The sequence below is a fragment of the Salmo trutta genome, chromosome 7 (genome assembly GCF_901001165.1).
Source record: "Salmo trutta chromosome 7, fSalTru1.1, whole genome shotgun sequence".
Lineage (NCBI taxonomy): Eukaryota > Metazoa > Chordata > Actinopteri > Salmoniformes > Salmonidae > Salmo > Salmo trutta.
In genome coordinates this window covers 53,297,772-53,311,675 of record NC_042963.1, presented here as the reverse complement: position 1 = coordinate 53,311,675, position 13,904 = coordinate 53,297,772, and the positions used below count along the sequence as shown (strand labels likewise).

The 13,904-nt window shown below is 49.1% G+C and overlaps 1 protein-coding gene across 4 annotated transcripts in view; it reads left to right on the top strand.

Moving 5' to 3' along the window:
* Positions 1-13,904, top strand: part of LOC115197681 (pleckstrin homology domain-containing family A member 5) — a 228,541-nt gene that overhangs the window by 120,785 nt on the left and 93,852 nt on the right. For all 4 annotated transcript variants that reach the window (XR_003879044.1, XR_003879043.1, XM_029759429.1 and 1 more), the window contains exon 4: positions 7,958-8,041. Coding sequence is in view for 2 of the 4 variants with exons in the window: in XM_029759429.1 (XP_029615289.1) it covers positions 7,958-8,041 (84 nt within the window). In the remaining 2 variants the exon portion in view is untranslated. The remainder of the gene's footprint in view (positions 1-7,957; positions 8,042-13,904) is intronic.

Genomic DNA, 13,904 nt, shown 5'->3' with positions numbered 1-13,904 from the left:
TGGCCTCCCAGCCATTGGTGCAGGAGACTCTGGGCCTTCCAGCCATTGGTGCAGGAGACTCTGGGCCTTCCAGCCATTGGTGCAGGAGACTCTGGGCCTCCCAGCCATTGGTGCAGGAGACTCTGGGCCTTCCAGCCATTGGTGCAGGAGACTCTGGGCCTTCCAGCCATTGGTGCAGGAGACTCTGGGCCTTCCAGCCATTGGTGCAGGAGACTCTGGCCTCCCAGCCATTGGTGCAGGAGACTCTGGGCCTTCCAGCCATTGGTGCAGGAGACTCTGGGCCTTCCAGCCATTGGTGCAGGAGACTCTGGCCTCCCAGCCATTGGTGCAGGAGACTCTGGCCTCCCAGCCATTGGTGCAGGAGACTCTGGGCCTTCCAGCCATTGGTGCAGGAGACTCTGGGCCTTCCAGCCATTGGTGCAGGAGACTCTGGCCTTCCAGCCATTGGTGCAGGAGACTCTGGCCTTCCAGCCATTGGTGCAGGAGACTCTGGGCCTCCCAGCCATTGGTGCAGGAGACTCTGGGCCTTCCAGCCATTGGTGCAGGAGACTCTGGGCCTTCCAGCCATTGGTGCAGGAGACTCTGGGCCTCCCAGCCATTGGTGCAGGAGACTCTGGGCCTTCCAGCCATTGGTGCAGGAGACTCTGGGCCTTCCAGCCATTGGTGCAGGAGACTCTGGGCCTTCCAGCCATGGGTGCAGGAGACTCTGGGCCTTCCAGCCATTGGTGCAGGAGACTCTGGGCCTTCCAGCCATTGGTGCAGGAGACTCTGGGCCTTCCAGCCATTGGTGCAGGAGACTCTGGGCCTTCCAGCCATTGGTGCAGGAGACTCTGGGCCTTCCAGCCATTGGTGCAGGAGACTCTGGGCCTTCCAGCCATTGGTGCAGGAGACTCTGGCCTCCCAGCCATTGGTGCAGGAGACTCTGGCCTCCCAGCCATTGGTGCAGGAGACTCTGGGCCTTCCAGCCATTGGTGCAGGAGACTCTGGGCCTTCCAGCCATTGGTGCAGGAGACTCTGGGCCTCCCAGCCATTGGTGCAGGAGACTCTGGGCCTTCCAGCCATTGGTGCAGGAGACTCTGGGCCTTCCAGCCATTGGTGCAGGAGACTCTGGGCCTTCCAGCCATTGGTGCAGGAGACTCTGGGCCTTCCAGCCATTGGTGCAGGAGACTCTGGCCTCCCAGCCATTGGTGCAGGAGACTCTGGGCCTTCCAGCCATTGGTGCAGGAGACTCTGGGCCTTCCAGCCATTGGTGCAGGAGACTCTGGCCTCCCAGCCATTGGTGCAGGAGACTCTGGCCTCCCAGCCATTGGTGCAGGAGACTCTGGGCCTTCCAGCCATTGGTGCAGGAGACTCTGGCCTCCCAGCCATTGGTGCAGGAGACTCTGGCCTCCCAGCCATTGGTTGCAGGAGACTCTGGGCCTTCCAGCCATTGGTGCAGGAGACTCTGGGCCTTCCAGCCATTGGTGCAGGAGACTCTGGGCCTTCCAGCCATTGGTGCAGGAGACTCTGGGCCTTCCAGCCATTGGTGCAGGAGACTCTGGCCTTCCAGCCATTGGTGCAGGAGACTCTGGCCTTCCAGCCATTGGTGCAGGAGACTCTGGGCCTTCCAGCCATTGGTGCAGGAGACTCTGGGCCTTCCAGCCATTGGTGCAGGAGACTCTGGGCCTTCCAGCCATTGGTGCAGGAGACTCTGGGCCTCCCAGCCATTGGTGCAGGAGACTCTGGGCCTTCCAGCCATTGGTGCAGGAGACTCTGGGCCTTCCAGCCATTGGTGCAGGAGACTCTGGGCCTTCCAGCCATTGGTGCAGGAGACTCTGGCCTCCCAGCCATTGGTGCAGGAGACTCTGGGCCTTCCAGCCATTGGTGCAGGAGACTCTGGGCCTTCCAGCCATTGGTGCAGGAGACTCTGGGCCTTCCAGCCATTGGTGCAGGAGACTCTGGCCTCCCAGCCATTGGTGCAGGAGACTCTGGGCCTTCCAGCCATTGGTGCAGGAGACTCTGGCCTCCCAGCCATTGGTGCAGGAGACTCTGGCCTCCCAGCCATTGGTGCAGGAGACTCTGGGCCTTCCAGCCATTGGTGCAGGAGACTCTGGGCCTTCCAGCCATTGGTGCAGGAGACTCTGGGCCTTCCAGCCATTGGTGCAGGAGACTCTGGGCCTTCCAGCCATTGGTGCAGGAGACTCTGGCCTCCCAGCCATTGGTGCAGGAGACTCTGGGCCTTCCAGCCATTGGTGCAGGAGACTCTGGGCCTTCCAACCATTGGTGCAGGAGACTCTGGCCTCCCAGCCATTGGTGCAGGAGACTCTGGCCTCCCAGCCATTGGTGCAGGAGACTCTGGCCTCCCAGCCATTGGTGCAGGAGACTCTGGCCTCCCAGCCATTGGTGCAGGAGACTCTGGGCCTTCCAGCCATTGGTGCAGGAGACTCTGGCCTCCCAGCCATTGGTGCAGGAGACTCTGGGCCTTCCAGCCATTGGTGCAGGAGACTCTCTTCCCTTTTGACGTGTTCTAACGAAACACCACCTCGTAAAAACAAGCAAAACATCTGCTCTGACTTAACATCAGTAGGGCTGAGGATGAGAGGGCTCTAACCATTCATTATGGAGACGTGCTGTTCTGGGGCCTCCTTTATAACCGTTGTGTAAATATCTCACTAAATAACTGCGTGTACCATTTCTAAATAGAATTTCTACAAAATATTGAGATGTATAACTTGGTGCAGGCCATACATACCGATGTATCCCGTTATAAATCAGAACACGTCATAAACGCTTTTTTCTTCCCATACACACATTTTTTTTAAAACTTAACCCGCGGCTGAATCTAGTTGATGATTCCTGATATAGAGAATAGGGTTCCATTTGGGAGGCTGTTAGCCTGCCCTGAGACCGCACAGAATGATCCTCCTACCAACGATGCCTACAGTAATTACAGACAAGCAGCTAGGGTGAAGGCTGCCCTCCAGGAAGTAACTGAAACTCAAACCTCCCCATTTCAAGACTTACCGTTTATTGTACATGTAGTTCAGAAGTCAGCTCATGTTTTAAAGTCACTATTATTTTGGGGCTTTTTACATCGCTGTGGACAAACTAACTAATCAAATGAGTGGGTTTGCCTAGCCCTAATTTATACATTATCACAATAGCCCTAATTTATACATTATCACAACAGACCTAATTTCTACACTATCACAATAGTCCTAATTTCTACATTATCGTAATAGCCCTAAACTAAAATTGGGGGAAAGCGAGATTACATTTCATGAACATTTTATAATTTGATTTGAAATATTTAAATATTCAGTGTTATGTTTAACTCAGGCCTTTTCATTAGGGGAGCAATGTTATAAAACAATTTGTTTAGTACTTTTTTGGTCTTTGAAAGCTGTTGCAGTAATGAGGATTTTGTGTAAATTGTGGTAAAATGCATAGTATCTGATTTAAAAAAAACAACATAATAATAATTTTGAAATAGATAAGTATAGATCCAAATCTCTGTCATCCAAGAGAAAATGTAAAAAATGACACTTGACTATTTTGGGGTAAAATGATGAGTGAGAATGAACCGAAACAGGTTCTCGACCATGAGTTAACTGACTCAGTCACTCTCTATAGCAGGGGGTAACTGACTCAGTCACTCTCTATAGCAGGGGGTAACTAGACTCAGTCACTCTCTATAGCAGGGGGTAACTGACTCAGTCACTCTCTAGAGCAGGGGGTAACTAGACTCAGTCACTCTCTATAGCAGGGGGTAACTGACTCAGTCACTCTCTATAGCAGGGGGTAACTGACTCAGTCACTCTCTATAGCAGGGGGTAACTAGACTCAGTCACTCTCTATAGCAGGGGGTAACTGACTCAGTCACTCTCTAGAGCAGGGGGTAACTAGACTCAGTCACTCTCTATAGCAGGGGGTAACTGACTCAGTCACTCTCTAGAGCAGGGGGTAACTAGACTCAGTCACTCTCTATAGCAGGGGGTAACTGACTCAGTCACTCTCTAGAGCAGGGGGTAACTAGACTCAGTCACTCTCTATAGCAGGGGGTAACTGACTCAGTCACTCTCTATAGCAGGGGGTAACTGACTCAGTCACTCTCTAGAGCAGAGGGTAACTGACTCAGTCACTCTCTATAGCAGGGGGTAACTGACTCAGTCACTCTCTAGAGCAGGGGGTAACTGACTCAGTCACTCTCTAGAGCAGGGGGTAACTGACTCAGTCACTCTCTATAGCAGGGGGTAACTAGATTCAGTCACTCTCTATAGCAGGGGGTAATTAGATTCAGTCACTCTCTAGAGCAGGGGGTAACTGACTCAGTCACTCTCTATAGCAGGGGGTAATTAGATTCAGTCACTCTCTAGAGCAGGGGGTAATTAGATTCAGTCACTCTCTAGAGCAGGGGGTAATTAGATTCAGTCACTCTCTAGAGCAGGGGGTAATTAGATTCAGTCACTCTCTAGAGCAGGGGGTAATTAGATTCAGTCACTCTCTAGAGCAGGGGGTAACTGACTCAGTCACTCTCTATAGCAGGGGGTAATTAGATTCAGTCACTCTCTAGAGCAGGGGGTAACTGACTCAGTCACTCTCTATAGCAGGGGGTAACTGACTCAGTCACTCTCTATAGCAGGGGGTAACTGACTCAGTCACTCTCTATAGCAGGGGGTAACTAGATTCAGTCACTCTCTATAGCAAGGGGTAACTAGATTCAGTCACTCTCTAGAGCAGGGCGTAACTAGATTCAGTCACTCTCTAGAGCAGGGGGTAACTAGATTCAGTCACTCTCTAGAGCAGGGGGTAACTAGAATCAGTCACTCTCTAGAGCAGGGGGTAACTAGATTCAGTCACTCTCTAGAGCAGGGGGTAACTGACTCAGTCACTCTCTAGAGCAGGGGGTAACTAGATTCAGTCACTCTAGAGCAGGGGGTAACTAGATTCAGTCACTCTCTAGAGCAGGGGGTAATTAGATTCAGTCACTCTCTAGAGCAGGGGGTAACTGACTCAGTCACTCTCTATAGCAGGGGGTAACTGACTCAGTCACTCTCTATAGCAGGGGGTAACTGACTCAGTCACTCTCTATAGCAGGGGGTAACTAGATTCAGTCACTCTCTATAGCAAGGGGTAACTAGATTCAGTCACTCTCTAGAGCAGGGCGTAACTAGATTCAGTCACTCTCTAGAGCAGGGGGTAACTAGATTCAGTCACTCTCTAGAGCAGGGGGTAACTAGAATCAGTCACTCTCTAGAGCAGGGGGTAACTAGATTCAGTCACTCTCTAGAGCAGGGGGTAACTGACTCAGTCACTCTCTAGAGCAGGGGGTAACTAGATTCAGTCACTCTAGAGCAGGGGGTAACTAGATTCAGTCACTCTCTAGAGCAGGGGGTCACTGACTCAGTCACTCTCTAGAGCAGGGGGTAACTAGATTCAGTCACTTTCTAGAGCAGGGGGTAACTAGATTCAGTCACTCTCTAGAGCAGGGGGTAACTAGATTCAGTCACTCTCTAGAGCAGGGGGTAACTAGATTCAGTCACTCTCTAGAGCAGGGGGTAACTAGATTCAGTCACTCTCTAGAGCAGGGGGTAACTAGATTCAGTCACTCTCTAGAGCAGGGGGTAACTAGATTCAGCCCCGGGACAATTGTTGTTGGAGCGGATGGTCGGGGAGCTGAAACACAGTTATAATAATTTGTACCACACCTAAGCCCAAAAATAGATTATATTTGAAAAGAACAGTCATTTCATACCTTAATTACATTGAGACACGATCACATATGTCTCTTTTGTTATTTGTGAGAATACTTTGGAACATATTTCCTAAATTAAACCATTTTTTTGCTGAATTCCTGTTGGTTTTACAGTCTTTTTGATCAATTACACACATAAAAAATACTGAGGGCAAGTTTTGGCCCACGGGCCACCTGTTGCTGACCCCTGCTCTTGAAACTCCCAGGCTGTTTTCAATCCAAGTGATGGTCGTTTAAAATCTGGTCCTGATTTATGACAGGCAGCAGCCGACGGTGAGGAGCAGCTGAACGGTTATACTTTCTCAGCCCTCAGGCCCTCTGGATCAGAAACTGGACCGTGTCTCAAGTAATGACTTATTGTAATACTTCCTCATGACAACAACTTACCCCTCAGACCCTCTGGATCAGAGAAGCTGGGCTGTAATTGGACCGTAGCAGCAAGGCAGAGTGGGAGGGAAGGAGGGAACCTGCTTGTCCGTGTGATCAGGGCATGACTGGATGACTGGAGCCGGGCAAGGGAGGAGAGAGAGGAGAGGGAGGAGAGATAGGAGAGGGAGGAGAGGAGAGGGAGTAGAGGGAGGGCAGGGGAGGAGAGAAAGAGGAGGAGAGGCAGGGCAGGAGAGGAGAGGCAGGGCAGGGGAGGAGAGATAGGGGAGGAGAGGAGAGGAGAGGCAGGGCAGGAGAGATAGGGCAGGGGAGGAGAGGAGAGGGAGAAGAGGCAGGGGAGGAGAGGAGAGGGAGGAGAGGCAGGGCAGGGGAGGAGAGATGGGGCAGGGGAGGAGAGGCAGTGCAGGGGAGAAGAGATAGGGGAGGAGGGGCAGGGGAGGAGAGATAGGGGAGGAGAGGCAGGGCAGGGGAGGAGAGGCAGGGCAGGGGAGGAGAGATAGGGGAGGAGAGGCAGTGCAGGGGAGGAGAGGCAGTGCAGGGGAGGAGAGGCAGGGCAGGGGAGGAGAGATAGGGGAGGAGAGGCAGGGCAGGGGAGGAGAGATAGGGCAGAAGAAAGGGGAAGGCTGCAGGAGTCCAGAGACGGGTCAGACTGAGCTCCTCACAAGTTCACACACTCATAGAGAACTTCCAGCGTGACAGCGTAGGCTATACACAGAATAGTTTTAGTGCAAGAAACTAGCCGATATAGGAGGATGGTAACTACTGGATAGGATTGCTTCTTTCTGTTAGAACTGGTGACTACTGGGAGTATAGTAACTACAGTGAACTGGTGACTACTGGGAGTATAGTAACTGCAGTGAACTTGTGTCTTCATGCATGGCTGGTGAAGGAGAATCAGGATGTTGAAGTTCACTACGACACACAGCTCCAGGTTTTTAATGCATGTGTACAGTACTTCTCTGCTCTCAGAGAAAGGAGAGGGGTTAGTAGTGTGTGGACTAGGGTCTAGTGAGTCAGTGGTGGGACATTTTCTTTCAGGGTAGAAAGAAGAGGGTTTGCATTTCTCCTGTGAAGCGATCTGTTGCAACGTGCTGTATTTATGCGCTTCTTCTACGCAGACAACCTAATGTGTTTACAAGAGCATGTCTTCGCCTGTTTTCCGTTCCTTTATTTGTATGTTTTATAACTCCAGACGGTTTAGGGTTTAATAACACAGGCTTTACTGTTATTTTATATTTTAGTGTGATGGTGTGTGGGTGCCAGTGCATGCTTGTGTGTGTGGGTGCCATTGTGCCGCAGAGTGGTGTGGATTTGGATCTTTCACCACACTGATACATTCCCTGACTAGCACAGCACAGTGTGATCAGGTTGCCCCATAAAATGACTGTCAGCACTGTCCTGAATCTCAAGCTCTCGACTCCCTTTTCATACTCTGTTAAAGGGACAGAATGTGACCTGGGCTCAACTCTCCTTGCAAAATCAGTGTAAGGGTTAAAGCTAACCTCGTTCTCCACCGTGCACATTTTCCCCACTAAAAAACAGAATGTCCTCAGCTTCTGGGAGGCTGTGGGGATGTAGGGACTGAGGGACCGAGGGATAGGGATTTCACGGTCACTTGCAAGTCTATTCATCCACTCTTCAGGGGTCCTCGGCTAGAGAGATGACAGAGGAGGGATAGAGAGAGAGATGACAGGTTGGACATATTGGTTATTGGCGGGTCTAAAGAGGCTATTCTGTTCTAACATTTTTTGTCTCTCTCTCCCTCTCTTTTCTTCTCTCTCTCTCTCTCTTTCTTTTCCTCTCTCTCTCTCCCTCTCTTTTCCTCTCTCTCTCTAGCCACAATGAGCGGAAGGTGACCTGCAAGCATCCTGTCTCGGGCTGTCCCTCACAAGACAACTGCATCTTTGTCGTCAACGAACAGTAAGTCTCTTCATTTTGCTGTTCAGAATGCCATCAGACAGCATTTCTGAGCCGTGCAGTCAGATCGTCGTAGCAACTCTAGGCTACATTCTCTTTCCATGCATTCAGTATTAGTTATGGCGACCAACATTTCTCCATTTACAAGTTTCCCTTTCATGAGTTGAGTGCTTCTTCTGTTTCTCTCCTCATTGTCCCATATTTGACACTTTAACAGAAAATCTTTCAAATGAACAGTCTTCTTCTTTCCTCTGATGAGATTACAAGGGTCATCAATGTCAGTCATTTGTAATGGTTGGAGTATGTATAAAATGTGCCTGACGTTTTCTTCCCACTATTGGTGCATAAGGTTCGTTATAAACATGTTTACAAAGGCTGTGGGTAGATGAGGTTCTGAATAGAAAAGTCATCGTGACCGAGGAAGAATCTGCAAGTCTGCTGATTCACTGACGCGTTGTGCTGCACATGAGAATCAATCACTCCTTCTTCTTCTACCCATCGGATACGGAGAGAGGGTTAGAGTTTGAGCCCTTTTCCGTTCTGTTCTTCTCAACCACAGCCACTCACCTCTGAGGGGAACATGTTACCATTGACTTTCTTTGACGTGAGTTTAAGCCCTTTCGCTCTCAGTTGCATAACCCACCTCTAGCTCGGCCCTTCGCTTATTGGCTCCTGAGACAGGGGGCATGTGATCGTGAACCATTGGCCCCCTTGGTTCCAACAGAAGTTCATCACTTCATCACAACCCTGGCGAGAGTACAGTATAGCGAAAACAACTAGGCTAATCTCCTGCCTTTCTCCTAATCAGTCCCCTTAACCATTCACAGTTACACATGAGATACAGTAGTCTGATCCACCAGTTGGTTCTCTCTCTCTCTCTGTCCAACTGTACGCAGTAGCAATTAGCCTGGGGACCAAGTTGTAGAGAGAAAACCACTGTCCTTCCTTGCTCCTCCATCTATCTCCAAAAGCCTCCTACTACACCAGGGCTCTACGCTGACCTTTTTTGTGCCCCTAAGTAGAAAAATGTAGACGCACACAAAGACGTTTAGGAGCACAATGAAAAATATGTGAGGGATTAAGCTGGAATCGTTCATTTTTCTAGGTGCTCTGGTGCTCCTAAATACAAATTCCAGGTCGCACAGCTAAATACACTATATACAGTACCAGTCAAAATTTTGGACACACCTACTCATTCCAGAGTTTTCCTTTATTTTTATTGTAGAATAATAGTGAAAACTATGAAATAGCACATAAGGAATCATGTAGTAACTAAATAAGTGTTATACAAATAAAAATATATTTTCGATTTTCGATTCTTCAAATAGCCACCCTTTGCCGTGATGATAGCTTTGCACACTCTTTGCATTCTCTCAACCAGCTTCACGTGGAATGCTTTTCCAACAGTCTTGAAGGAGTTCCCACATATGCTGAGCACTTCTTGGCTGCTTTTCCTTCTCTCTGCAGTCCAACTCATCCCAAACCATCTCAATTGGGTTGAGGTCGGGTGATTGTGGAGCCAAGGTCATCTGATGCATCACTCTCCTTCTTGGTGAAATAGCCCTTGAACAGCCAGGAGGTGTGTTGGGTCATTGTTCTGTTGAAAAACAAATGATAGTCCCACTAAGCGCAAACCAGATGGGATGGAGTATCGCTGCAGAATGTTGTGGTAGCCATGCTGGTTAAGTGTGCCTTGAATTCTAAATAAATCGCAGACAGTCCGAAGGACAAATCTGGGTTTGGAGGATGCCAGGAGAAAGCTACCTGCCCGAATGCATAGTACCAACCGTAAAGTTTGGTGGAGGAGGAATAATGGTTTGGGGCTGTTTTTCATGGTTCGGCTAGGCTCCTTAGTTCCAGCGAAGGGACATTTTAACGCCACAGCATACAATGACATTCTAGACGATTCTGTGCTTCCAACTTCGTTGCAACAGTTTGGGGAAGACCGTTTCCTGTTTCAGCATGAAGTGAGGTCCATACCTAGTAGGCCGTCATTGTAAATAAGAATTTGTTCTTAACTGACTTGCCTAGTTAAATAAAGGTTAAATAAATAAAAATTAAATACGGAAATGGTTTGTCGAGATCGGTGTGGAAGAACTTGACTGTCCTGCACAGAGCCCTGACCTCAACCCCATTGAACACCTTTGGGATGAATTGGAACGCCGACTGCGAGCCAGGCCTAATCGCCCAACATCAGTGCCCGACCTCACTAATGCTCTTGTGGCTGAATGGAAGCAAGTCCCCTGCAGCAATGTTCCAACATCTAGTGGAAAGCCTTCCCAGAAGAGTGGAGGCTGTTATAGCAGCAATGTTCCAACATCTAGTGGAAAGCCTTCCCAGAAGAGTGGAGGCTGTTATAGCAGCAATGTTCCAACGTCTAGTGGAAAGCCTTCCCAGAAGAGTGGAGGCTGTTATAGCAGCAATGTTCCAACATCTAGTGGAAAGCCTTCCCAGAAGAGTGGAGGCTGTTATAGCAGCAATGTTCCAACGTCTAGTGGAAAGCCTTCCCAGAAGAGTGGAGGCTGTTATAGCAGCAATGTTCCAACGTCTAGTGGAAAGCCTTCCCAGAAGAGTGGAGGCTGTTATAGCAGCAATGTTCCAACGTCTAGTGGAAAGCCTTCCCAGAAGAGTGGAGGCTGTTATAGCAGCAATGTTCCAACATCTAGTGGAAAGCCTTCCCAGAAGAGTGGAGGCTGTTATAGCAGCAATGTTCCAACGTCTAGTGGAAAGCCTTCCCAGAAGAGTGGAGGCTGTTATAGCAGCAATGTTCCAACATCTAGTGGAAAGCCTTCCCAGAAGAGGCTGTTATAGCAGCAATGTTCTAACGTCTAGTGGAAAGCCTTCCCAGAAGAGTGGAGGCTGTTATAGCAGCAATGTTCTAACATCTAGTGGAAAGCCTTCCCAGAAGAGTGGAGGCTGTTATAGCAGCAATGTTCTAACATCTAGTGGAAAGCCTTCCCAGAAGAGTGGAGGCTGTTATAGCAGCAATGTTCTAACATCTAGTGGAAAGCCTTCCCAGAAGAGTGGAGGCTGTTATAGCAGCAAAGGGGGGAAAACTCCATATTAATGCCCATGATTTTGGAATGAGATGTTCAACAAGCAGGTGTCCACATACTTTTGGTCATGTAGTGTATTTAGGCACATATGCAAGTTAATTGGTCGCACTGTAGAGCCCTGTACACGTCAGGAAACATGATTATTAGCTTAATGAATGATCACCTTGACACTTCAGTTTCTCCACTCTCAGCCTTCCCTGCCCTGCCCTGGGCCAGTACAACATTCAGTTCACTCTCAGCCTTCCCTGCCCTGCCCTGGGCCAGTACAACATTCAGTTCCCACTCTCAGCCTTCACTGCCCTGGGCCAGTACAACATTCAGTTCCCACTCTCAGCCTTCCCTGCCCTGGGCCAGTACAACATTCAGTTCACTCTCAGCCTTCACTGCCCTGGGCCAGTACAACATTCAGTTCCCACTCTCAGCCTTCACTGCCCTGGGCCAGTACAACATTCAGTTCTCACTCTCAGCCTTCACTGCCCTGGGCCAGTACAACATTCAGTTCACTCTCAGCCTTCCCTGCCCTGGGCCAGTACAACATTCAGTTCTCACTCTCAGCCTTCCCTGCCCTGGGCCAGTACAACATTCAGTTCACTCTCAGCCTTCCCTGCCTTGGGCCAGTACAACATTCAGTTCCCACTCTCAGCCTTCCCTGCCTTGGGCCAGTACAACATTCAGTTCCCACTCTCAGCCTTCCCTGCCTTGGGCCAGTACAGCGTTCAGTAGGGACAGGTATTCTCTCTCCTGTGTGTTCAAATCGACTGAAGAGAGAGAGCGAGGTACGCCCAAATCGACCCCTAAACCACTCTTGTAGATCTGAAATGATTTGATAGGTGTAAATCAGTATGACTCCACCCAGCCGTTCAGAAAGAGAGGTAAAGTAATATGCTATATTGCTTGAACCTATCTAATCCTTTCAGAGCACTGGGCCACATTCATACCTCATAGCTCACCTTACCTGCCAGCTGAGCTCAGCACTGGCCCCCTGATAGATGGCCCTCCAAGAACATGTTCACAAGCCAGTTCTCAGGGAACACCTGTCATTCCATATGGCTGCTCTATTCCAACGCTAGCCCATCCAATTCAACAACCCTTTCAAGCCCCTGATGACTATAGCATGTTCACTTTCACAACCCCCACAAGCAGCTGTTCAAAGTAGAGGAAGATTCATACTACCTTGATATAGACTCCTGTGCTATCTCAACCTCACCTGACAGAAGGTGTCTTAATCAAGTTTCAGTCTCCTTCTGAATTCTTGGAATTCTTGTTGCAACTGTTCAAACTAGTTGTAGTTCTTTGAGTTCATGTTCAAACCAATGCCATTACAAATGTGGAAAAATCCTACCTTTTCCCGAAAGAAAATACAATCCACTCTTAACTATCGAACTGCCAGGGTCACAGTCCAATATTCATTGTGATATTACTATCATTTCTCCTTCTTCCACCATGAATGGAGAAAACAACAGAGGTATTATGTGGTCTGATTGTGATTTCTACCAGGGGTTGGAACCAGTTCAGGGAACAGAACCGAAAACCTGAAAATAATATTTTTCAAGGAACAGAATCAGAATTAGGAACGAAAGTGATCTATGCTGTTCCGGAACACAACTGTTACTTTAAAAGCATGCAAACCGGTTAATAACTTTATTTTACTTTTCGGGCATTTTTTTCCCCAGTCCTACAATAAGATGAAGATGGGGAGAGAGATTTAATGAGAGAAGAAGGAATTCACTTTTTTAATGCTACTTAGGGATAGTATAGTTTCCACATGTCACATTGGATTTATTAACACAAGCTTGTTAGCTAGCTAGCTTCTCTGGTCCAACGTTAAGCCAATTCTGATGTTCAAAGACTTTTAAAGTTCCTCCATTGAAGCCGCTCCTCAGTTGGTATAAATCTGTGGGCGCAATTCAGATAATGCATGTTGTCAGAAGATACCCAGCACTTCAAGCCAAGCTTCCTCCTCCACTCTCCCTCGATCGCCCCACCCGCAAAATTTCAATTTTATCTCGCGCTCGAGACTGGTCTTTCCATCACGCAGCGTAAACAACTCACCGAGCTACAGCACGGAGCTATAGCACTGATACAGCACGGAGCTACAGCACGGAGCTACAGCACGGAGCTACAGCACGGAGCTACAGCACGGAGCTACAGCACTGAGCTACAGCACTGAGCTACAGCACTGAGCTACAGCACTGAGCTATAGCACTGAGCTACAACACTGAGCTACAACACTGAGCTATAGCACTGAGCTACAACACTGAGCTACAGCACTGAGCTACAGCACTGAGCTACAGCACTGAGCTACAGCACTGAGCTACAGCACTGAGCTACAACACTGAGCTACAGCACTGAGCTACAACACTGAGCTACAACACTGAGCTACAACACTGAGCTACAGCACTGAGCTACAGCACTGAGCACTGAGCTACAACACTGAGCTACATCACTGAGCTACAACACTGAGCTACAACACTGAGCTACAACACTGAGCTATAGCACTGAGCTACAGCACTGAGCACTGAGCTACAACACTGAGCTACATCACTGAGCTACAACACTGAGCTACAACACTGAGCTACAACACTGAGCTACAGCACGGAGCTACAGCACTGAGCTATAGCACTGAGCTACAACACTGAGCTACAGCACTGAGCTATAGCACTGAACACTGAGCTACAACACTGAGCTATAGCACTGAGCTACAACACTGAGCTACAACACTGAGCTACACCACTGAGCTACAACACTGAGCTACAACACTGAGCTACAACACTGAGCTACAGCACTGAGCTACAACACTGAGCTACTGA